This window comes from Oncorhynchus kisutch, linkage group LG14 (genome assembly GCF_002021735.2).
Source record: "Oncorhynchus kisutch isolate 150728-3 linkage group LG14, Okis_V2, whole genome shotgun sequence".
Lineage (NCBI taxonomy): Eukaryota > Metazoa > Chordata > Actinopteri > Salmoniformes > Salmonidae > Oncorhynchus > Oncorhynchus kisutch.
In genome coordinates this window covers 58,336,962-58,362,962 of record NC_034187.2, presented here as the reverse complement: position 1 = coordinate 58,362,962, position 26,001 = coordinate 58,336,962, and the positions used below count along the sequence as shown (strand labels likewise).

Below are 26,001 nucleotides of genomic sequence, written 5' to 3'. Positions count from 1 at the left end.
TTTTACCGGGGAGAGTAGGATACACAGAAAAGTACCAGACAAAAGTAGCGACACTGTCTGCTAAACGAATGCCTGTTTGTGAATTCTCATCCAAGTGGAGAAGTGCAACTGAATCCCAAAGTTAGTCTGATGCTGAACAGAAATTACAATAAGCATTTTTAGATCTGTGTTTACAAAATGCAGCAAGACATTTAATCTTCTGTGAAAAACGCAGATTTCTGAGTTAACAAGAACACTTTACCTACAGGTCCATAAATCTGCTAATCCCTATTGGCTAAGACCATCTTGTATCAACTTCCTCCTTTCGTATTGCAAACACATTGACAGCCAGGAAGCCAGTGTAAGTTATCCAATCAATCAAATAGCAAAAAAAGTTAGTCTTGCTGGGGTGGATGGTAGTGGAATGCAGCGACAGCTGTGCCTCCAGTGAGTCATGTTTATCCTCCCTAAGACCGACCCGTTTGCCCAGCCTTATATCGCCCCATCTACTTGCTTTGTCATTTATAATTCTAACGTTTTAAGTTATTATTTAAGCTCTAAAGTTCAAATTAAGTGCTATTGAAAAACCTTGCGATATTCATTGCCTGTCCAAGATCAAATCTAGGGGGAAACACTGTCCGCATGTGGCATTAATAACACTAAATGGGTGGATTGTATGAGCCAGGGTTAACTTGCCTTTTTCTTGCCCTTCATGGAGCATTCGTCCAGGTCCTTGTCTGAGGGGGACCAGTCCAGCTGAGAGAAGGATGAAGGGAGAGAGGTCAGTGTTCAGACTTGAACCAGCTGTGTTTGTGTTTCACATAACAACCGCTGAACTAAACCACCGGAGGGGGACATTTTCTGCAGCATAGACGAGCTCCAGGCAGTGTTGATTATTTACCAATAGAAAACTGCTGATCTGATATAGCCTGCATGAACTGTAAGGCTGAAGTATTTTCCCACAAAATCTGGTGGTCTTATGCATGAGCTTTAAAGCTTATGGGGTCTATAAAGCTCCATGAAGTCTGATAGAGCTCATAATACAACGTTAATAACACGGGTGTAAATGTCAACCCCGCACCTTGCTCCTCATCACAATGGCATCCTCCTGGCTGACATCCAATGAGAGAACTGCGTTCCGCGCTCCCACAAACAGCGTGTCGCCGTCATCGCTTAGCAACAGTGTCGTGGTGTTGCCGACGTCTGAGCTGTCGAAGTGGCTGAGACACCTCCCGGGTGAACCTGTTAAGCAATAGATTAAAGTGACAGGCATTAGCTTCCCTTTCACATTCAAAAGAAAGGTCCAGGTCTACCTGTATGCGCTTCATATAAATCAAGGAGTGTCATACGGCTCAGATAGTTGGAACATGGTGTCAGCCCCACAGAGGTCGTGGGTTCAAATCCCGCATATGCTATCCATGTTGGATTCGAGTAGCTAGTAGATGGTCTAAAAGAATATTGGCTTAGGCCTACATTTTCAGCAGCAGAAACGTCAAATCAAATGTTATTTGTCACATGCGCGGAATACAGACGTACAGTGAAAATGCTTACTTACAAGCCCTTAACCAACAATGCAGTTAAGAAAAATAAGTGTTAAGTAAAAAAAATGAATTTGAAAAGTTATATATAAATATATATATTACACTGCTCAAAAAAAAATAAAGGGAACACTTGTGAGACCATATGCTGGTGCGGTTGGCCCTGGGTTCCTCCTAATGCAAGACAATGCTAGACCTCATGTGGCTGGATTGTGTCAGCAGTTCATGCAAGAGGAAGGCATTGATGCTATAGACTGGCCTGCCCGTTCCCCAGACCTGAATCCAATTGAGCACATCTGGGACATCATGTCTCGCTCCATACACCAACGCCACGTTGCACCACAGACTGTCCAGGAGTTGGCGGATGCTTTAGTCCAGGTCTGGGAGGAGATCCCTCAGGAGAACATCCGTCCACCTTATCAGGAGCATGCCCAGGCGTTGTAGGGAGGTCATACAGGCACGTGGAAGCCACACACACACTACTGAGCCTCATTTTGACTTGTTTTAAGGACATTACATCAAAGTTGGATCAGCCTGTAGTGTGTCCACTTTAATTTTGAGTGTGACTCCAAATACAGACCTCCATGGGTTTATATATTGGATTTCCATTGATCATTTGTGTGATTTTGTTGTCAGCACATTCATTCAGATCTAGGATGTGTTATTTTAGTGTGACCTTTATTTTTAAAGAATTCAAGAACAGCAGTAAAATAACAGTAGAGAGGCGATATACAGGGGGTACTGGTACAAAGTCAATGTGCGGGGGTACAGGTGAGTTGAGGGAATATATACATGTAGGTAGGTAGAGTGACTATGCATAGATAATAAACAGAATGTAGCAGGGGGGAGTCTAGACCGCTTGCTGTGCGATAGCAGAGAGTACAGTCTATGACTAGGGTGGCTGGAGTCTCTGACAACTTTTAGGGCCTTCCTCTGACACCACCTGTTATTGAGGTCCTGAATGGCAGGAATCTTGGTCCCAGTGATGTACTGGGCCGCACTCAACACCCACTGTAGAGCCTTGCGGTCGGAGGCCGAGCAGTTGCCATACCAGGCAGTGATGCAAACAGTCAGTATGCTCCCGATGGTGCAGCTGTAGAACTTTTTGAGGATCTGAGGACCCATGCCAAGTCTTTTCAGTCTCCTGAGGGGGAATAGGTTTTGTCATGCCCTCTTCACAACTGGCTTGGTGTGCTTGGACTAGAGGTCGACCCATTAATTAGGGCCGATTTCAAGTTTTCATAACAATAGGAAATCAGTATTTTTGGACACCGATTTGGCCAATTTCTTTTACACCTTTATTTAACTAGGCAAGTCAGTTAAGAACACATTCTTACTTTCAATGATGGCCTAGGAACGGTGGGTTAACTGCCTTGTTCAGGGGCAGAATGACAGATTTTTACCTTGTCAGCTCGGGGATTCAATCTTGCAACCTTAGGGTTAACTAGTCCAACGCTCTAAACACCTGCCTCTCATTGCACTCCACGAGGAGCCTGCCTGTTACGCGAATGCAGTAAGGAGCCAAGGTAAGTTGCTAGCTAGCATTAAACTTATCTTATAAAAAACAATCATAATCACTAGTTAACTACACATGGTTGATGATATTACTAATTTATCTAGCTTGTCCTGCATTGCACATAATCGATGCTGTGCGCATTCGCGAAAAAGGACTGTCGTTGCTCCAACGTGTACCTAAACATAAACATCAATGCCTTTCCTAAAATCAATACACAATAATATATTTTTAAACCTGCATATTTAGTTAATATTGCCTGCTAACATGAATATCTTTGTCACTTCTCTTGCAACAGAGTCAGGGTATGCAGCAGTTTGGGCCACCTGGCTCGTTGCGAACTGTTTGAAGAACATTTCTTCCTAACAAAGACAGCCAACTTCGCCAAACGGGGGATGATTTAACAAAAACGCATTTGTGGGAAAAAAGCATAATTGCTGCACGACTGTCCCTAACCATCAATGCCCTTCTTAAAATCAATACACAGAAGTATATATTTTTAAACCTGCATATTTAACTAAAAGAAATCCAGGATAGCAGGCAATATTAACCAGGTGAAATTGTGTCACTTCTCTTGTGTTCATTGCCCGCAGAGTCAGAGTATATGTAACAGTTTGGGCCGCATGGCTCGTTGCGAACTAATTTGCCAGAATGTTAAGTAATGATGACATAATATTGAAGGTTGTGCAATGTAACAGGAATATTTAGACTTAGGGATGCCACCCATTAGATAAAATACGGAACGGTTCCGTATTTCACTGAAAGAATAAACGTTTTGTTTTCGAGATGATAGTTTCCGGATTCGACCATATTAATGACCAAAAGCTCGTATTTCTGTGTGTTATGTTATAATTAAGTCTATGATTTGATAGAGCAGTCTGACTGAGCGATGGTAGGCAGCAGCAGGCTCGTAAGCATTCATTCAAACAGCAATTTTGTGCTTTTTGTTTATCAGTAGCTCTTCGCAATGCTTCAAGCATTGAGCTGTTTATGACTTCAAGCCTATCAACTCCCGAGATTAGGCTGGTGTAACCAATGTCAAATAGCTAGCTAGTTAGCGGGTGCGCACTAATAGCGTTTCAAACGTCACTCGCTCTGAGACTTGGAGTAGTTATTCCCCTTGCTCTGCATGGGTAACGCTGCTGAGGGTGGCTGTTGTCAATTTTGGGTGAATTTTGGCCCGATTCCTCCTGACAAAGCTGGTGTAACTGAGTCAGGTTTATTGGCCTCCTTGCTCGCACACACTTTTTCAGTTCTGCCCACAAATGTTCTATAGGATTGAGGTCAGGGAATTGTGATGGCCACTCCAATACCTTGACTTTGTTGTCCTTAAGCCATTTTGCCACAACATTGGAAGTACGCTTGGGGTCATTGTCCATTTGGAAGACCCATTTGCAACTAAGAAACTCCTTACTGATGCCTTGAGATGTTGCTTCAATATATCCACACCATCTTCCATCATCATGATGCCATCTATTTTGTGAAGTGCACCAATCCCTCCTGCAGCAAAGCACCACCACAACATGATGCTGCCACCCCCGTGCTTCACGGTTGGGATGTTGTTCTTCGGCTTGCAAACATCCCCTTTTTCCTCCAAACATAACAATGGTCATTATGGCCAAAAAGTTATATTTTTGTTTCATCAGACCAGAGGACATTTCTCCAAAAAGTACAATCTTTGCCCCATGTGCAGTTGCAAACCATAGTCTGGCTTTTTATGGCGGTTTTGGAGCAGTGGATTCTTCCTTGCTGAGCGGCCTTTCAGGTTATGTCGATATAGGACTCGTTTTACTGTGAATATAGATACTTTTGTACCCGTTTCCTCCAGCATCTTCACAAGGTCCTTTGCTGTTCTGGGATTGATTTGCACTTTTCACACCAAAGTACGTTCATCTCTAGGAGAGAGAACGCCTCCTTCCTGAGCGGTATGACGGCTGCGTGGTCACATGGTGTTTATACTTGTGTACTATTGTTTGTATAGATGAACGTGTTACCTTCAGGCAGTTGGAAATTTCTCCCAAGGATGAACCAGACTTGGAGGTCTACAATTTTGTTTCTGAGGTCTTGGCTGATTTATTTTGATTTTCCTATTATGCCAAGCAAAGATGCACTGAGTTTGAAGGTAGGCCTTGAAATAAATCCGCAGGTACACCTCCAATTGTCTCAAATTATGTCAATTGGCCTATCAGAAGCTTCTAAAGCCATGACATCATTTTGGGGAATTTTCCAAGCTGTTTAAAGGCACAGTCAACTTAGTGTATGTAAACTTCTGACCCACTGCAATTGTGATACAGTGAATTATAAGTGAAATAATCTGCCTGTAAACAATTGTTGGAAAAATTACTTGTCAAAGTAGATGTCCTAACTGACTTGCCAAACCTATAGTTTGTTAACAAGAAATGTGTGGTTGGAGTCCACACTCCATGTGTGGACTCCAACCTAACTATGTAAACTTCCGACTTCAACTGTATGTGTATACATTATTTATTTTTGAAATCGGCACAGAGCTTCACTATGACAGCTTTGTGTTCAGTGATTGCGAAAGGTGCCTGTGTATGTGTGACATTGAGCTGACGAACGATGCACAAAGCCACTTCCTGCCCCAGGGCAGTATTTCTGGTGAGATGAGATGAGATCTCGGTTTTATAAGAGATAAGATAGAGATTGAGTGATGTGCTAACACAACAGCGGAAACATACATGTACCGCGGCTCAACCATACGGCCAGCTATTGAATGCATTCACAGAAACACAGTCCTGACTCAAACACGGCTACACATAAAAAACAGAGGTGTTCAAAACACATGCACGCACACAACCCTTAAATTTAACACGCAGGCCTCGATTTAAACACAGCACAAATGCATGCGTGTATAGTGATCTATACGTGTGGATGCCTGACAAGTACATCAGGGTTCTGAATTGTTCTAACACTTCTGCTTACTGAACAGAGGCACTGCCACCCAGAAAACTGTTATGATCTGTTACAATACCTCCTGTCAAGAGAGAACGCGTAAGCCTGGGGCGTCAGAAGCTAATACTAGAACGCCATGGGCGTTACAGACGACAAAACATTGACAACATTAATGAGACTTGAACAGTAAGTGCTGTGAGTGAACACAGAAAATAGCTTTAGGCAAAACCAGTCAACAGTCAAACGGATTACATTGATTAGGCCTATTTCACGCTTTTCACAGAACCATTTTTTTTTTTTTTTGAAGACTTGTGAAGGCATTCGTTCTGCTTTCGCATGGCTTTCCTGGGTTCACAGCTGTCAGACACACGGCTGGTGGACAAGACTAGTTCCGCGTGAACTCTGAAGGGTAGTTTTTGCAACAGTACAAAGTTTGGTGAAATATGGGTTTAATCTGTATGAGCTGCAGTGAAGACAGCGTGGTGGTTTGACTGGTTTGTGTCATTGTAGCAGAGAGCTTGGGAACCATTTACATCGACCACTATACTCAGCACCCTAGAATCAATGCAACGATCATACGACTGAATCACAAAGACGTTAAAAATGATGCTTTTGAGAAGTATTCTCTTCAAGTCTTCATTTCCTTGCATTGAAAGCAAGTTCTACCTATGGGTTCACAAAGGTTATGCAATCGGAATATTTTATGCAGTAACGTCCTCAAATTAGTCATGTATTCAGCCAATAAATACACTGCTCAAAAAAATAAGGGAACACTAAAATAACATCCTAGATCTGAATTAATGAAATATTCTTATTAAATACTTTTTTCTTTACATGGTTGAAAGTGCTGACAACAAAATCACACAAAAATGATCAATGGAAATCAAATTTATCAACCCATGGAGGTCTGGATTTGGAGACACTCAAAATTAAGTGGAAAATCACACTACAGGCTGATCCAACTTTGATGTAATGTCCTTAAAACAAGTCAGAATGAGGCTCAGTAGTGTGTGTGGCCTCCACGTGCCTGTATGACCTCCCTACAACGCCTGGGCATGCTCCTGATGAGGTGGTGTATGGTCTCCTGAGGGATCTCCTCCCAGACCTGGACTAAAAGCATCCGCCAACTCCTGGACAGTCTGTGGTGCAACGTGGCGTTGGTGGATGGAGTGAGACATGATGTCCCAGATGTGCTCAATTGGATTCAGGTCTGGGGAACGGGCGGGCCAGTCCATAGCATCAATGCCTTCCTCTTGCAGGAACTGCTGACACACTCCAGCCATATGAGGTCGAGCATGGTCTTGCATTAGGAGGAACCCAGGGCCAACCGCACCAGCATATGGTCTCACAAAGGGTCTGAGGATCTCATCTCGGTACCTAATGGCAGTCAGGCTACATCTGGCGAGCACATGGAGGGCTGTGCGGCCCCCCAAAGAAATGCCACCCCACACCATGACTGACCCACCGCCAAACCAGTCATGCTGGAGGATGTTGCAGGCAGCAGAATGTTCTCCACGGCGTCTCCAGACTGTCACGTCTGTCACATGTGCTCAGTGTGAACCTGCTGTCATCTGTGAAGAGCACAGGGCGCCAGTTGCGAATTTGCCAATCTTGGTGTTCCCTTGCAAATGCCAAACGTCTTGCACGGTGTTGGGCTGTAAGCACAACCCCCATCTGTGGACGTCGGGCCCTCATACCACCCTCATGGAGTCAGTTTCTGACCGTTTGAGCAGACACATGCACATTTGTGGCCTGCTGGAGGTCATTTTGCAGGCCTCTGGCAGTGCTCCTCCTTGCACAAAGGCGGAGGTAGCGGTCCTGCTGCTGGGTTGTTGCCCTCCTACGGCCTCCTCCACGTCTCCTGATGTACTGGCCTGTCTCCTGGTAGCGCCTCCATGCTCTGGACACTACGCTGACAGACACAGCAAACCTTCTTGCCACAGCTCGCAATGATGTACCATCCTGGATGTGCTGCACTACCTGAGCCACTTGTGTGGGTTGTAGACTCCGTCTCATGCTACCACTAGAGTGAAAGCACCGCCAGCATTCAAAAGTGACCAAAACATCAGCCAGGAAGCATAGGAACTGAGAAGTGGTTTGTGGTCCCCACCTGCTAAATGCCTATAATTTCCACCTGGTGTCTATTCCATTTGCACAACAGCATGTGAAATTTATTGTCAATCAGTGTTGCTTCCTAAGTGAACAGTTTGATTTCACAGAAGTGTGATTGACTTGGAGTTACATTGTGTTGTTTAAGTGTTCCCTTAAGTTTTTTGAGCAGTGTATCTTTTGAACAGACTACAACCCTACATGACAAATGTGTGATTCCAGTTGAAAAAGTTGGTGTTAATGTAGTCAACACTTGTCATTAGGCCCGGTCAAGGTTGCTTTTGCCACCCCTCTCTAGTTGAACACTGGTTTCATTGTGTGCAAGGTCACCTTTCACCACTCCGTCCTTCTCCAAGCTAGCGGGAGACGTCTCGCAAAAACACCAGCTCAGCGATCAAGGTAATTGTTTGTCCTCCATGCCCACCCCACCTATGAAGTGGCTCTTTCCAGGCCCTGGGCACACAGTGCTCCTTTGTTGTAGAGGTCATGAGAAAACCGCTTCAGCTTAGGAGTTAGTGGAGAACGTGAAACAGCAAAAATCGACTGTTGCTTGTTTGTCTGGGCAAGGCCTCCTCCACACGGCCTTACTCAGGACCCCTGTGAATCCCTTGCCAATGTTGCTGGAGTTGCGGACAACATTTCACTTGAACGGTTGCCAAGGACTGTTTGCTTTACTCCTCGGGCCTCACGAGACTTGGATCTGTGTGAAGTCATGTTCTGCAGAGAGTTTACATCTCAGTGCGTGCCTGCAAGGGTGTGGAATCTGTGATGATTAATCTGGCCATGCATGGGTGTGTGTGTGTGTGTGTGTGTGTGTGAGAGAGAGAGTGCAAGAGTGTGACGCGTTTGTGGGGGACATCAGTCAACATTCATACCCAGCCCATCTGAGCGTAGAGGTACTGAGGTGGTGGGAGAAACTTCCAGTGTGCTGTTTGCCCACCCCAGGGAGAGAGAGATGTGCGTAGTAATGAGTGTGGTCTATGCTTCAACGGGGATGTGCTTCTCCACTGGGATTCTCCCTCACAGAAGTGGTTGCGCCAGGAAATGGGAGGATGGCAATACACATGAATAATTATTTTTTTTCTTCCATTAGTTCACTGTTGATGCAGTCCCAAAATGTTGTGCATGTCAGCAATAAAGTTTTCAAGATTAGGGCTTTCAAAAACCGGACTGTAATGATGTGGCAAGTTACAAATAGCTTTTTGACAGTCCTATATCTTGAAAACATGATTGCTATTTTGTGACCGCATCAACAGTGGACTAACACATTTTTATTTTTTTTAACTCCTAGACATGAAAGTTTGATATTTTACTATTTCAAGTGAAGTCAGTGTGACTCTAAATTTAAACTCATCTCTTTAGCCGATATCCTGCCCCATTTTCCACTCCAGCTGAGTTGCGTTAAAATACTTGTCTGAAAGGCACCACCCCCTCACCTCAGGGTCTGATATGGGTCGTCTCTCTCTCGGGTGCTCAGTTTTGGTTAATCCAGGAAGAACTGGACTCGGGCCAAGCCATGTGTGTTCCAGATCTCAGTGCTGTGTACACAAACGAGGGCCAGACTCGAGGTTCGACAGTGAACATTTGATCAGCACCAATCATGTTAGATGTTGGTTTTGACTAAACACAGTCTCTTCTCAGCCTCCCAGGCAAAGCCATAGACTATGGTTCCCAAACGTTTTTGGCCGGGACCCCATTTTCATATCAAAATTGTTTTGCAACCCCATCATGTTAAAAACAGTTAGGTAATCAATGGCCAATGTTAACTTCTTTAATTGGGCCTATTACAAATCAGTCTGACAGTAATTTTGAAAGTATTTCAATCTGAAGGAAGTATGGTTTGAAGTGACTGAAATGCATCAGAAAGGTATTGGGAAGTTCAGAAGATCATCAGGCAATAATGGTGTATGATTTTCTTCAGTATGTAGCTACACTACAGCAGCAGATACTCTTCCTGAGGTCAGGCAAAATTAAGGCAGTTATACAATTTTAACATTATAGAATTCATAACACACTAAGTGTGCCCACTCGGGCCCCTACTCCACTACCACATATCTACAACGCAAAATCCAAGTGTGTGTGTGTGTGTGTGTGTGTGTGTGTATAGTGCGTATGTTATGGTGTGTGTATGCATGCGTCTGTGCCTGTGTTGGTGTTACTTCACAGTCCCGCTGTTCCATAAGGTATATTTTTACCCGTTAAAAAAAAATCTGAATCTACTACGTGCACCTGATATGGAATAGAGTTCCATGTAGTCATGGCTCTATGTAGTACTGTGCGTCTCCCATAGTCTGTTCTGGACTTGGGGACTGTGAAGAGACCTCTGGTGGCCTGTCTTGTGGGGTATGCATGGGTGTCCGAGCTGTGTGCTAGTATTTTAAAACAGACAGCTCAGTGACAGCTTAACAACACCTCTTACAAAAACAAGTAATGAGGAAGTCAATCTCTCTTCCACTTTGAGCCATAAGAGATTGACATGCATGTCATTAACGTTAGCTCTCTGTGTGCATCCAAGGGCCAGCCGTGCTGCCCTGTTCTGAGCCAACTGCAATTTTCCCAAGTCCCTCTGTGGCACCTGACCACACGACTGAACAGTAGTCCAGGTGCAACAAAACCAGGGCCTGTCGGACCTGCCTTGCTGATAGTGTTAAGGCAGAGCAGCGCTTTATTATGGACAGACTTCTCCCCATCTTAGCTATTGTTGTATCAATGTTTTGACCATTACAGTTTACAATCCAGGGTTACTCTCAGGAGTTTAGTCACCTCAACTTGCTCATTTTCAACATTATTCATTACGAGATGTAGTTGAGGTTTAGTGAATGATATGTCCCAAATACAATGCTCTTAGTTTTGGAAATATTTAGGACTAACTTATTAATTGCTACCCATTCTGAACCTAACTGCAGCTCTTTGTTAACCTCTTTCAGCTAGGGGGCAGTATTTTTATGTTTGGAAAAATAACGTTCCAAAAGTAAAACGGCCTATTTCAGGCCCATATACTAGAATATGCATATACTTGACATAAGGATAGAAAACACTAAAGTATCCAAAATTGTCAAAATATTGTCTGTGAGTATAACATAACAGATATTGCAGGCGAAAACCAGAGGAAAATCAAACCAGGAAGTGGCTTCTATTTTGATAGCTCCATGTTCTATAGCCTGCCTTCGCTCCATTTAAAGGGATATCAACCAGATTCCTTTTCCTATCTTTTCCTCAAGGTGTCAGTCTTTAGACATAGTTTCAGGCTTTTATTTAGAAAAATGAGCGAGAAAGATAACATTGCGTAGTGGATAGATGCGTGTTCGCATGAGTTTTCGCATGAGTGGGGCAGCCATAGTCTCTCCCTCTCCTACTGAAAAAGAGACAGTGCCGGTTGATATATTATCAATTATATATTTTAAAAACAACCTGAGGATTGATTATAAAAAAACGTTTGACATGTTTCTGTGGACATTACAGATACTATTTGGAATTTTTGTCTGCATTGTCGGGACCACTCGAGCCTATGCATTTCTGAACATAACGCGCCAAACAAACGGAGGTATTTTGGATATAAAAATTATCTTTATGGAACAAAAGGAACATTTATTGTTCAACTGGGAGTCTCATGAGTGAAAACATCCGAAGATCATCAGAAGGTAAGCGATTCATTTGATTGCTTTCTGATTTTCGTGACCAAGCTACTTTGATGCTAGGTGTTCATAATGTTTTGTCTAGTGATCGATAAATGTACACAAACGCTTGGATTGCTTTCGCTGTAAAGCATATTTTCAAAATCTGACAACAGGTGGATTAACAAAAAGCTAAGCGGTGTTTTGCTATAATGCACTTGTGATTTCATGAATATAAATATTTTTTGTAATATTATTTGAATGTGGCGCTCTGCAATTCAGCGGTTGTTGATGACAATTATCCTGCTAACGTCAAGAAGTTAGGTGTTGCAGTCATTTCAGTTGCTGTAGTAGCTGACGTGTATAGTGTTGAGTCATCTGCATACATAGACACACTGGCCTTACTCAAAGCCAGTGGCATGTCGTTGGTAAAGATTGAAAAAAAAGCAAGGGACTTAAAACAGCTACCCTGGGGAATTCCTGCTTCTACCTGGATTATGTTTTAGAAGCTTCCATTAAAAAACACCCTCTGTGTTCTGTTAGACAAGTAACTTTTTATCCACTTTATAGCAGGTGGTGTAAAGCCATAACACAAGTTTTCCCAGCAGCAGACTGATCGATCATGTCAAAAGCTGCACTGAAGTCTAACAAGACAGCCCCCAAAGTCATTTTAACATCAATTTCTCTCAGCCAATCCTCAGTCATTTGTGTAAGTGCTGTGCTTGTTGAGTGTCCTTCCCTATATGTGTGCTGAAAGGCTGTTGTCAATTTGTTACTGTGAAATAGCATTGTATCTGGTCAAACACAATTTGTTCCAGAGGTTTGGTAAGGGTTGGTTGGTAACAGGCTGATTGGTCAGCTATTTGAGCCAGCAAAGGGGGGGCTTTACTATTCTTTGGTAGCAGAATGACTTTAGCTTCCCTCCAGGCCTGAGGGCACACACTTTCTAGTAGGCTTAAATTGAAGATGTGGCAAATAGTAGTGGTAATATCGTCCGCTATTATCCTCAGTAATTCTTCATCCAGATTGTCAGACCCCTGTTGCTTGTCATTGTTGATAGACAATCATTTTGTCAAAGATATCGCCGAATTTGTTAGAAGAAGAGAAAGAAAAAGATGCTCTTATTACAACCTCATCTAGTGGCAACCGGAGGTTACAGACGTAACCCCTGTATAAAGAACCAACACTGCCATAGATCCTTCCCCACCCCCTCATCCTCAAGCAAGGACATAGATCCTCACCCTACCCCACCCTAACTCCACCCAGCAGCTGTAGGCTCAGGCTGGGCCAAGAGGTACTGTATTATGGAAAAACGCAACATTAGGTTTTACTCACGTGCTGTTGATCATTTTCACTTAAAGGAATATCCACTCAAACTATAATTTAGGTATTTTCTTCATTAGTCCACTGTTGATACAGTCACAAAATAGCAATCAAGTTGAGCTATAGGACTGTCAAAAAGCTATTTGTAACTTGCCACATCATTACAATTCGGTTTTTGAAAGTCCTATATATTGAAAACTTGATTGTGGAGATGCACAACATTTTGGGACTGCATGAACAGACTAATGGGAGGAAAAACACCAAAAGAAAGTTGAGTGGATTATTCCTTTAAGCCAACTGTTTCAGTGTTTCTTTCTCATGTTGTTTTTCCATCACTCACATTTGCTCTCTTTGTCTCAATTTTTTCCTCTCCCCCCCAGACATTTTCTTTCACATCCTCTCACACTCATTCATGTGTATATTCATGTGTATAGCCACACTCATCATTACTGGGCACATCTCCCTCTCCCCGGGGTGTGCAAAAAGCACACTGGAAGATTCTCCCACAACCTCAAAGTTCCTCTACACTCAGAACAAAGGTTCACAAAAATACACAGGTCTTTCTCAGTCTGACTGGGGTGGGTATGAATGACCCCCACAAACACGCCGTTGGCTAATAACCCCCACAAACACGCCACACACTTGCACCCTCACACCCATGCATGGCCAGATGAATCACAGACTCCACACCCTTGCAGGCACGCGCTGAGACGTAAACTCTCTGCAGAGCATGACTTCACACAGATCAAGTCTCATGAGGCCCGGGGAGTAAAGCAAACAGTCCTTGGCAAAGGTTCAAGTGAAATGTAGTCCGCAACCCATCCAAGCTTGGCAAGGGATTCACAGGGGTCCTGAGTAAGGCCGTGTGGAGGAGGCCTTGCCCAGACAAACAAGCAACAGTTGATTTTGCTGTTTCACGTGCCTTCAGACAGGTATTTTAACGCAACACACCTGGAGTGGAAAATGGGGCAGGATATCAGCTAAAGAGATGAGTTTCCATTTAGAGTCTCACTGACTTCAATTGAAATAGTAAAATAACAAACTTTTGTATCTAGAAGTCCAAAACATCTGTGAGCTCCTTACCTGTGAATACAAAACGTAACACGTCACATTGCAGAATTTGCCATGCAAGACATTTGACAGAGGGAGTTACTGTATTTCCTGACTACGGTGTTGCTCTATGGGTCATGTCTCATGGGTTGGTTACTCATGAATGAGCAACGGCTGGGCTACTGTGTGAGCAGTCACCCATTTAGAAAGAGCGTGAAGTGTGGGGGGGGGGGGGGGGGGGGGGGGTTGTTGCGCAACACTGCAGATAAGACCTATCATCCTGGGGATTGGGAGGGATCCGTTCCATTACCTGTCAGCGCGCGTCATCATCCCTCAGCTATCTGGACACACACACAGGGGTTCAAGGCTCGCCTCAGTGAGGAAATGAAGAGACCTCAGTGGAAACTAATCCTAAGAGATTATTTTCAATCTCACACTGAACACAATTGTGGATACAGGACTCATGTTTCTCTTGCCATTTTGATGCCATTTTGAATCTGAATAACTACCGTCATTTGTAATGATATCAACACTTGTGTGATTCCTTGTGTCACACTCCAATAAAACGTCATTCACTAAAACTTGGGTCTATAAAATGTGTGCGGGTGTAAGCGCACGCATGTGTACACAACTCCTGTTCCACATGTTACGCGATGGCTACTACATTGGTGGCTGGCTCCAGCCGACTGAGGCCCCACTGTCTGAGGCCGAGTGGTTAAGTAAAGCCTGATGGAAATGGAGATGAGCGAGTTTGCAAGCAGCAGAAATGTACTACCCGAGGGCATTTCCTCAAGACCAACGAGACGAGGAACTCCAAAAAACCTCAACAACAAATATTTGAGAGTTCTGTAAAGTGATGGTCTTCGCCGACAGCCAACTCAAACACTATTCTGTGGAATTCTAAACAGCAGAGTCTCGGGTCACAAGGAGTTTAGCTTGTAAACGTGGTTGTCCATCTCAACCATGTCTCTTGGCTCTCACACTATCAAAAATGTGTTTGTACTCATTTAGCTAACAGAGAGTGAGCAATTTAACTACAGCAGAGGTAGACCAGATATTGGGGTTAATACGCTATGCCTGGCAAACTGGGAGAAAAGCATAAACTAATTATTATACTGATTTGACCACAGGTCTAACATACTGTAAGACAAACCGCTTTGTAAGTTAGGCGATTCCTGTACACAAACTCTAATAACGCAACGTTATTGTGAGAAAATAGGACTACAACTAGTGATACACAGATATGACATTGTTGGCCGATACCAATAGCCAATATTTTCCTTTCCAAAAATACCAGATACCGATATTATATTTTTTTTTGACAGCCTTTAAAAGCATTCTAGTACAGTTAAAATAGTTGAACACACACACACACACACACACACACACACACACACACACACACACACACTAACTGACCAAAACGTTATTTTGTAAGTATTTAAGTATGTCCCCATCACTTACTTGCTGTGCTGTTTCATTGTGCAGTCTCAACCAGGATTTCATCATACTTGTCAAGCAGTGAAGTTTCAGCTCCGTCTACCCCTGGCCTCTCTTCCCCAGTGCGCACTGTCATGGTGTCCTTTTCCATCTTGTCCAGCTGTGTCTAACATTTCACGTAAACCCTGTTTCTGGTCTGCATCGAAGTAGCGGTCCTTGTACCTAGCATCGAGCATGGTGGCCACACAGTAGAGGCTCAGAGAGAATGCAACCGAATCGCTTGTTCACAGCCTCTAGTAGAGTACTTTTCCAAGTTAACCCGATGGTCTGTGTTGGCAGTTTTGTTGAGCAGGTGTTTCAATGCCATGACAGGGTATCACGTCTGCTGCAGACACAGTTGAGCATATTTCTCAAGTCAGTTTTTCGAATGGGACATGGATTGTTCATGTTTCCAAGTTTAAAACGTGCTCTCAAATGCCATTGTAATGGCAGCAGTGGTATGAGAACCAGCAAACACTTGAGCATGCAATACGGCTTTCCTCAGTGCGAAATCCTTGTCGACCCACTGTGCTGTCAGTAGTAGTTGCAAAGGGCCGGAAACTTTCCATGAGAAGTCAAGCCCTGGAATTTGGAGAATTTTGCTTAAATTCATCAAAAGTTAGCTTATAACAGTGAACCATTTTTGTGGGATACACATAAGGCAATTCTTGGTCTTGTGGCATACTTTGGTTAACCTATCCCCAATTCAATAGAATTGCAACCCTCTGCATGCACAGTGCATTCTTCCATCACATCTACAGCTGATTCTTCAAGATCTTGCATAGTAATGAGATGCTATTGAGCCCACACTACTACACTGTCAGCCAAGGACTACATGCCTTCTGGTAAATTTTTATTACAATTACGGAAAAATTTATATTTACAATATATGTGTATTTAACTAGGCAAGTCAGATAAGAACAAATGCTTATTTACAATGACGGCCTACCGGGGAACAGTAGGTTAACTGCCTTGTTCAGGGCCAGAATGACATATCTTTACCTTGTTGCTGGATCGAATCCCTGACCTGACCTTTCGGTTACTGGCCCAACGCTCTAACCACTAGGCTACCTGCCGCCCCACAATACTGGGTGGGGTGAATATATTTTATATGACATGATTTTTTGTAAACTAGTAAACAATATCCGCTAGTTAGTTTTTGCTATCATGTGGGGTTTTAGCTTGCTTGAGCCAGCTAACTGAGTGTTAATTCACCTGTTCCTATACACGTTTCATTTAAAAACATATCTTCCAAAGGAGTTGTTTAATCGAACTGCTTAACTATTTATCTGTACATGGAATTGTATTTTCTATTTGATGTGAGGAGACATTTCACTGCAGCAAATAGTGAATTCTGTGCCAAATCATGTGTGAAGAAAGCAACACAGATGAATAATCATCTGGCCAAGTGCATAACGTTTCCTCAGCGCTCACAACAAGCAACCTCTGACAAAAGTCCCTCTATTTCTTTTGAGGTGAAAAGTGAAAATGATGACTCAGACACCTTATCGAGGGCAACACATGGTCCTCCTGGAATCAGAAGTTTTTTTTTTTACTCAATGGAGGAATGTGGTCAGAGAAATGCTAAGAGAAATGCTAAGAGAAATGCTAAGAGAAATGCTAAGAGAAATGCTAATGAGGAATGTGGTCAGAGAAATGCTAATGAATGTCTTGCGAGCTGTGTATATGCAACTGGTTCACTGATGCTCACAGGCAATGTGTATTGGAAGAGATTTCTGAATGTTCTTCGCCCAGCATACACCCTTCCAACCAGACAAGCTTGATCTACTCATTTGCTGGATGCAGAGTTCAAGTGAAGTTCAAGCAAATCATAGAGAAAGCAGACTGTATTGCAATCATCTCTGATGGGTGGTCGAATGTTCGTGGGCAAGGAATAATTAACTACATCATCTCCACCCCTCAACCAGTATTCTACAAGAGCACAGACACACCAGTCTCTACATTGCAGATGAGCTGAAGGCAGTCATCAATGACCTTGGAACACAGACTGTATTTTGCACTGGTGCCAGACAATGCTGCGAACATGAAGGCTGCTTGGTCTAAAGTGGAGGAGTCCTACCCTCACATCACACCCATGGCTGTGCTGCTCATGCATTGAGAATCTGCTCCTCAAGGACATCATGGCACTGACAAAAAATGATGTCTCTCTTGTAGAGTCTAAGGAAATGGTTAGGTGTGTGAAGGGTCATCAAGTTAAAGCCGCAATCTACCTCACCAAGCAAAGTGAGAAGAATAAGAGCACCACATTGAAGCTGTCCAGCAACACCCGTTGGGGGGGGGGGGGGGGGGGTCATCATGTTTGAAAGGTTCCTGGAGGGGAAGGAGTCTCTCCAAGAAATGGCCAAATCACAGTCTGCCGAAATGGACAGCCCCATCAAGAGGATCCTCCTAGATGATGCATATTGAGAGAGAGTGGTAAGCGGCCTGAAACCTATAGCAGCAGCCATTGCACGGATTGAGGGAGACAATGCCATCCTGTCTGATGTTCAGACTCTGCTTGCAGATGTAAGATAAGAAATCCGTACTGCCCTGCCCACTACACTGTTGCTCCAAACAGAGGAAATTGCAGTTCTGAAATACACTGCTCAAAAAAATAAAGGGAACACTAAAATAACACATCCTAGAATCTGAATGAAATAAATATTCTTCTTAAATACGTTTTTCTTTACATAGTTGAATGTGCTGACAACAAAAATCACAAAAATGATCAATGGAAATACAATTTATCAACCCATGGAGGTCTGGATTTGGAGTCACACTCAAAATTAAAGTGAAAACCACACTACAGGCTGATCCAACTTTGATGTAATGTCCTTAAAACAAGTCAAAATGCGGCTCAGTAGTGTGTGGCCTCCACGTGCCTATATGACCTCCCTACAACGCCTGGGCATGCTCCTGATGAGGTGGCGGATGGTCTCCTGAGGGATCTCCTCCTGGACAGTCTGTGGTGCAACGTGGCGTTGGTGGATGGAGCGAGACATGAGGTCCCAGATGTGCTCAATTGGATTCAGGTCTGGGGAACGGGCGGGCCAGTCCATAGCATCAATGCCTTCCTCTTGCAGGAACTGCTGACACACTCCAGCCACATGAGGTCTAGCATTGTCTTGCATTAGGAGGAACCCAGGGCCAACCGCACCAGCATATGGTCTCACAAGGGGTCTGAGGATCTCATCTCGGTACCTAATGGCAGTCAGGCTACCTCTGGCGAGCACATGGAGGGCTGTGCGGCCCCACAAAGAAATGCCACCCCACACCATGACTGACCCACCGCCAAACCGGTCATGCTGGAGGATGTTGCCCTCCTACGGCTTCCTCCACGTCTCCTGATGTACTGGCCTGTCTCCTGGTAGCGCCTCCATGCTCTGGACACTACGCTGACAGACACAGCAAACCTTCTTGCCACAGCTCGCATTGATGTGCCAGCCTGGATGTGCTGCACTACCTGAGCCACTTGTGTGGGTTGTAGACTCCGTCTCATGCTACCACTCGAGTGAAAGCACCGCCAGCATTCGAAAGTGACCAAAACATCAGCCAGGAAGCATAGGAACTGAGAAGTGGTTTGTGGTCACCACCTGCAGAACCACTCCTTTATTCGGGGTGTCTTGCTAATTGCCTATAATTTCCACCTGTTGTCTATTCCATTTGCACAACAGCATGTGAAATTTATTGTCAATCAGTGTTGCTTCCTAAGTGGACAGTTTGATTTCACAGAAGTATGATTGACTTGGAGTTACATTGTGTTGTTGTTTTTTAAAAATTGTACCTTTATTTTACTAGGCAAGTCAGTTAAGAACAAATTCTTATTTTCAATGACGGCCTAGGAACAGTGGGTTAACTGCCTGTTCAGGGGCAGAACGACAGATTTGTACCTTGTCAGCTCGGTGATTCGAACTTGCAACCTTTCGGTTACTAGTCCAACGCTCTAACCACTAGGCTACCCTGCCGCCCCACTAGGCTACCCTGCCGTTTAAGTGTTCCCTTTATTTTTTTGAGCAGTGTACATCAAAGCTTCTGCCTGAAGCCCATACACGCCGCTACGTACATGTTGGACCCCAAGTATGCTGGCAAGAGCATCCTGTCTGGTGCAGAGATCAACAAGGCCTATGGTGTCATCACTACCGTCTCGCCACCTTGGCCTGTATGAGGGTAAGGTTCTTGGCAGTCTGGCGAAGTACACATCCAAGCAAGGGTTTAGGATGGAGATGCAATATGGTAGTCGTGCCAACGTATCTCATCAGCCACCTGGTGGAAGGGACTTTGTGGATCTGAGGCTCTTTCCCCTGTTGCCTCAATCATCCCCCAAATCCCACCAACATCAGCTGCCTTAGAGCGCAACTGGTCCTTGTTTGGGAACACACACCAAAGCACGCAACAGGCTGACCAATAGAAGAATTGAAAAATTGGTGGCCAACAGGGCAAATTTGAGGCTTTTTGAGCCTGACAACGAGCCATCCTCAACAAGGTTGGAAAGTTAGTGAAGATGAGGCCTCAGAGGTGGACATTGAGGAGGTAAAGGGAAAAGACATGGAAGCCTGAGAGGAAGACAACCAAAGCTTTAGTTTCTAGACTATCATTTTACAGATGTACGTTGAAAACGTTTTTGGGAGATGCGATGGATCATTGGGGATCATTCAATATTCCCTTTGTTGTTCAGTGAAATAATCCCATGTGAAGAGTCAACGCATTTAAAGTTCAATTCATAACTACATTTAAAAAATATACATATATTGGAAAGATCATTTGCAATTATGTCTACTTGTGATAAGGTCAAATGTTTATGTTTATGTCTCCATATGATATGGTAAATATATCCAATGCAACACATTCATTTGCATATATTTCCATTAATTACCCAAAATGTGCAACCCTAGCTGTCAGACTCCTAATGCTCATGGGGCTGATATTGCTGGTCCAAATGTCAGTTGTGTTGGATGCGAGTTCAACAATACTGTGCAACTCCAGTAGGGCAGCATCTGAAAAATAGCACCTAGTTGGTAGTGTGTTACCAGTCCTCGAAGTGCAATGAATTTCATTATCTTGGCGTTAATGGATTTCGCCTTTGAGTTGTCTTGCTGAAATGCTCTTACTCTTTCAAATGCCTGCTCGACTTGTTGACTGCTCAATCCACACAGCAGACATTGTGGGCTAGGTTAGGAATGCTGAGTTGCACGTGTAGAGCTGTATTCGTGGTGTCATTATTCATGTACCTACGTTATATAGGTATGCATGTCAGCTTTGACATCGGTTTTGCACATCAGCGTTAAACTAGACATCGGACCGATGCCGGCATTTTTAGCTAATATAATGAGAATCCGATATGCTTACAGATATATCATGCATCCCTAACTACAACCAAACTAAAGCAGCAGGCAGGTCTTAAGGCATCAGACTGCCAGGCTCTCTTGGTCATCTCAGCCACAGGTAGCAGAGCTAATCACCTTTACGAGCTGCATGGGAGGAGGGGGACGTGACAGGTTTCTATTAAGTTCCCTAAACCCCTGCCTGCCGCCAACCCTCAAGTGATATCTGAAAGGAGAAAAGACACTGAAGCAGCTTTGTCTACATTCACCTCTCAGGAAATGATCAAAGATCAGCACCCCAGACCCTAATCCCAGGCCCTACACATTCAGCATTGGTGGAGATGCTGATCCTGTGTCCCTAGATGGAGGAAGTGTTGTCAACTCTAACTTAGCATTTGTGCTGTATCATTGAGTGTGGGAAAATGGGTCTTGAATGGGGTGTTGGCAATTGTCTATGAGAATGGGCATTTTTCCAGGAGTTCAATTCAGGCTTCCCGCGAAAACTAAAAGCTTGCCCTTTTCACACTGCGGAGCTATACTGCAACGGCCTGTTGTTGGAACCATGCTGAAAAGGACAATGTGAGAAGATGCTTCCAAGCCAGCAAAGAACGGTTTGGGTGGGCACAATACTGTGAAAAGGGTATGAGTGACCCTACTTGTACTATTCCTGTGCAACAGATACACACACAACCTTATCTGATACTGTGCCCAAACAACGGAGCTATTCATTCCAGGCCACAAAGAAAACAAAAGGCTTCACCTACATCAGCAAATCTTTCAACTTTTACGTTCATTTGTCTCCTCAATCAGGTCATCTTTGCTTCCTTTTCTTGTAGTCGGACCCCATTTGGGCTTCCGTTTGTGTTATACAGCGGGTCCTCTTAATGTGAACTTAGGGCCCTATAAAAGCAAACGGAATCACGGAGTCCAGACATTCAAATGGGATTCAAACAATATACTGAACTTCGTAGTAAATCAACTCAAATGTATTGAATCTTTTAGAAGAGTCATTCATTATAAATCATAAGACATCAACAAAATGCATCAGTGACGAGTATTTTTCTTCAACTTTCTGAAACGGCAAAGGAATGCCTGTGTGTGCTGTTTAGCTGTTAGCGATAATGCTAATGATAAACTTCTTCTAGCAGATATGGTAAAGGCTTTCCCAAAAACGTTCAACGTTAGGCTACTTTGTTGTTACAATTGTTTGCATCAATCCAGTGGCCATTTGTTTTGCAAACTAGGCAATCACATGAGCGCTACAGAAACATTGCTAACCAAACAACGGCCTCTTTCTGGTGTGCACGTGCATTAAAGGGTAACTACACCCAAAAATCTACATTTCTTCTATTTCTAACAGACCTCAAAAGTAGGTTCAAGCATCGTTGTGGATTCAAAAAAGTACATTGGATGTTCCCTTAAAACACATGTGATTTTCAGAACTAAAAACACACGTTTTACAGAAACCTTTAAAAACATAACGGAAAAAAAATGCATAAATAAATGTGTAGGGCCCTATGAACATTATAGGACTACAAACTGTTTTCCAAATTGTGCCAGTGTCCACATCTTGTCCCGTAATATTTGCAAGCCAAGGGCCTGTTCGATTCCCTTCATGACACTGCAGACTAATTCCTTGTTTTACTGAGTAGTTCTCGGCAACTCAATATTTAGTGTCGCACAACACTTCCGATGTTAAATAGAAATTCATTAGGGCCTCGGTCACAACAGACAACACAGCTTTTAAATTAACCACAAACCATAACCTGGAAAGATAAACGGTAAATATTTGTGTGTGATACCGTGCATAACGGGATATTTGGTTAGAAATGGAGGCCTTTTCAGTACAAACTAAGGCAGGAACAGTATTGTTATACAAACAAATGGCCAACAGTGGATGCTATTTACTTTATGTTACAACTTCCAATACTCAAAACTGGAGCAAACAACTGAAACAGTTTAAAAACCATATCACAGAAAAATATATATTTTTACCCAGGCCCTTAACGATAGTAATGAATACAAGCTTTGAAGACGATGCAACCAAACAGTTCAACCATTGTGAGGTCATCTGCTGGCTGCCTCGTTAACCATAATGCTTGTCCCATTTGTAGATTGTTAGTTGGGACAAAACTCGTGAGCTTTTCTTAAGACCTCAGAGCAGTGCTTTGTACGAGAGACAACGGAGCATCGGTTCAGCTCAACTTTCATTCCCCTCTCCAGAATATCCACAAATGATGTATGGCAACAGACCTGTAATAGGCTCACGTGGGACAACTTTGGACCTAGCAATACAATGTGCACATAAACACAGCACCACCATACACAGACGACAAAGATTTGGATTTTGATTCATTCTTGAAAACGGACCTAACTAACACGACTTAAAGCTGAAACTCCCTCACCAAGAGAAGTGATTTGCCTCGCTCGTCAGTCACGATCGCATGTCCACCCTGTTTGCGCTGTTGCACTTCTGACCTTTCGTTGGTCCTGTTGAACCTCCATCTTGTCATGTCAGGGATGCAGTTAATACCAGAGCCCGAATAGTGACCACCATAACAGAGATCAATACTTACCCAGCCATTCCAAGTCCATACCATTTTCATATCACGACACAAGTACGAGAGCACTGTTAAATTGGACTTGTAAATGTCTGTGGACTGGGTGGGTGTCTTCAGCCCAAGCAGGGCATGACAAGCAAGCATTCCCACAAAGAGTGTCTTTCTGATCTGTTCTTAAGTCAAAAGACACAAATCCATAACTAGACAGTCACTGGAGCGTATCACAGCTGCAAAGTACTTTGCTTTAAGCGACTGTCACTTCATTTCAAGACAGTGAGACTAAATGAAAGCATTGAAATCTATCACTCCATTTCAAAGTTCATATTCACAATCGAGGAGCTAACAAGATCATAAAATGTGTGTTCGACTTACCCATCGGAAAGGAGACCCGGGGGGTAAGCCTGGCCAAACACACAGCCATAACCCATAGAATGACCACGATGATAGAGAGTAGGCCTTGGTGTTCCATGATGACCCAAAGAGCAAAATCAGGGCTAGGGAGCTAGCGTCAGGCGAAAAGTGGCTGGTGCTTGTCTGAGATGTCAAACACTGGGTCTGTGGGGGCAGCACCGATGCAAAAGCCACTTCCTCTGGTCTCTGGAGCCAGCCGTCATCGCATCTGAGGGAGAGAGAAAAAGAGAGAGAGATGGAGGGAGGGAGGGTCAGAGAGAAGAGCAGTACTCCCTTAGCAAAGTGGAGTTGTGGGTGGATAGAGAGCCTGCATGCAAGGGAATGACTCATTTCTCACGAGAAGAGGGGGGAGAGGCCACTTCCTCTAACACAGAGTTTCCCCAGACTCGGTCCCAGGGACCCAACAAGGTGCACATTTTGATATATGTCCTAGCACCACACAGCTGATTCAAATAACCCACTAATCATCAAGCTTGATCATTTGAATCAGCTGTGTAGAGTTATGGCAAAAGCCAAAACGTGGCCCCATTGGGGTCCAGAGGACCGAGTTTGGGAAACGATGCTCTACACTACGAAGAAAAACCACTAGTGTGTTTGAGCATTATAGATCATAACTAAGCATCATAAGGCACCATCAACCTGACGGTTCTTTAGTTCTGTCATGTGACAAAGTTAAAATGATCTAATAAGTTCAGAAAAACATATCCAAAATCAGTCGTCACCAGTCTGCATTAAGAGGAATAAATTACTTCAGACGAGTACAGGCTCTTTAGTGGAAAACATTACTAGAAACCTCATGGAGTATCCTAAATTAAATTAACTGATTCATACGGTACAAAATTCAGTCATTTCGGTTATAACGACAGAAATGCCTGACAAACTGATTTTGGACTTAATCACTTTGAAATTCCATTTGACATAAAGAACAACACGGGGGTTCAGTGAGGAATACAGATAAGACCTACTCTAACACTAGGTTGCAATGACTGCTACTCATAACAATATGATCCTTTTAAAGGAAAATAATCTAGAGAAATGCATTACCAATGTTCATTGATATCTACTGTGCAAGGTAATTAATGGCCATGTAAAATCTATTTAAATTAGTCTAATTCCATTTTTCCCAAAATTACTTTTTCTTTGTTTAGTTTTTCCAGGTTTAAGATTGTTCCTGTTTATTCAGGTTTTTGCTCTTAAAAGCATTTCATGTTTTCAAGTGATCGGCGTTCAAGCAGGTAGAAATCTGGAAGGTATGACGTAGCACCGTGATGAAGTTAACAGGAACACAACTTTCAGATTGCAAAAATGTCTATCATACATGTCAGATTTCAATACTGGCCGATGTCATAAGTAGGGAGGAAGTCCTCTCTCGAATGAGCCATTGGTGATATTTTTGCAATATTCCTACCCTGAGAAATGTGTAATTTAAAAAGGAGGGTCTAGCACATCTTTCCTATTTGTCCACCTCTTTAGTCCAGGGTGCATTGCATGGTGCCGTTGCCAGAGATATTATAGAAAGAAGATCGGAATCCAATGAATGAAGGAACGTATAACGTCCCACACAGCATAAGTTCACGTTGTCATGCTGCGTCACGCAGTTGCTAAGCTAATCATCACGCAATACCTTCTCACAGTCGGTGTATATGTCGAGAAACATGTCTATTTTTGTTGAATGTACGTAATGTCACGATTAGGTTTGCACATTTTGGGGCACATTCAGATGTGGTAACTTCCCATGGAATTAAACGGGAATATGCCAATTAATATTAACACCATTTAAATGTTGATGTTTTTTTACATTGGATATATTTACCATATCATATGGAGACAGAAACATAAACATTTTACCTTATCATAAGTAGACAATTGCAAGTGATAAAATCCTTCCAATAGAAACAAAAAAAACTATTTACTTACAAACTGAATTTTAATTAAATGAGTTGACTCTTCACATGGGATGATTTCACTGAACAACAAAAGGGAATATTGAATGATCCCCAAAGATCCATCGCAACTTTTCAATCCTCAAAAGTATATCTGCCCTTGCGAATGTTGACTCTACTCTGAGGCACAACTATCTGCAGATTGAACATGGTGAGATTATAGAGTCCTAAATTGAAAGCGTACTTTATTTAGGTGATTTTACAGCTAACTAGCTACGCTACATGCTGATATTGTCTATGATATTAT

General features: G+C 43.3%; 1 protein-coding gene across 7 annotated transcripts in view; it reads right to left on the bottom strand.

Moving 5' to 3' along the window:
• LOC109903575 (semaphorin-4A) overlaps nt 1-26,001 on the bottom strand; it is a 58,547-nt gene that overhangs the window by 15,147 nt on the left and 17,399 nt on the right. For 6 of the 7 annotated variants that reach the window (XM_020500364.2, XM_020500369.2, XM_031788651.1 and 3 more), the window contains 3 exons: nt 23,773-24,019; nt 1,061-1,221; nt 676-735 (listed from right to left, as the gene is read on the bottom strand). In XM_020500364.2, the coding sequence (XP_020355953.1) occupies nt 676-735; nt 1,061-1,221; nt 23,773-23,869 (318 nt within the window). In that variant the 5' untranslated portion in view covers nt 23,870-24,019. Of the gene's footprint in view, nt 1-675; nt 736-1,060; nt 1,222-23,772; nt 24,020-24,148; nt 24,239-26,001 lie in introns of those variants that run through there. The other variant, XM_020500368.2, reaches the window with a different exon arrangement.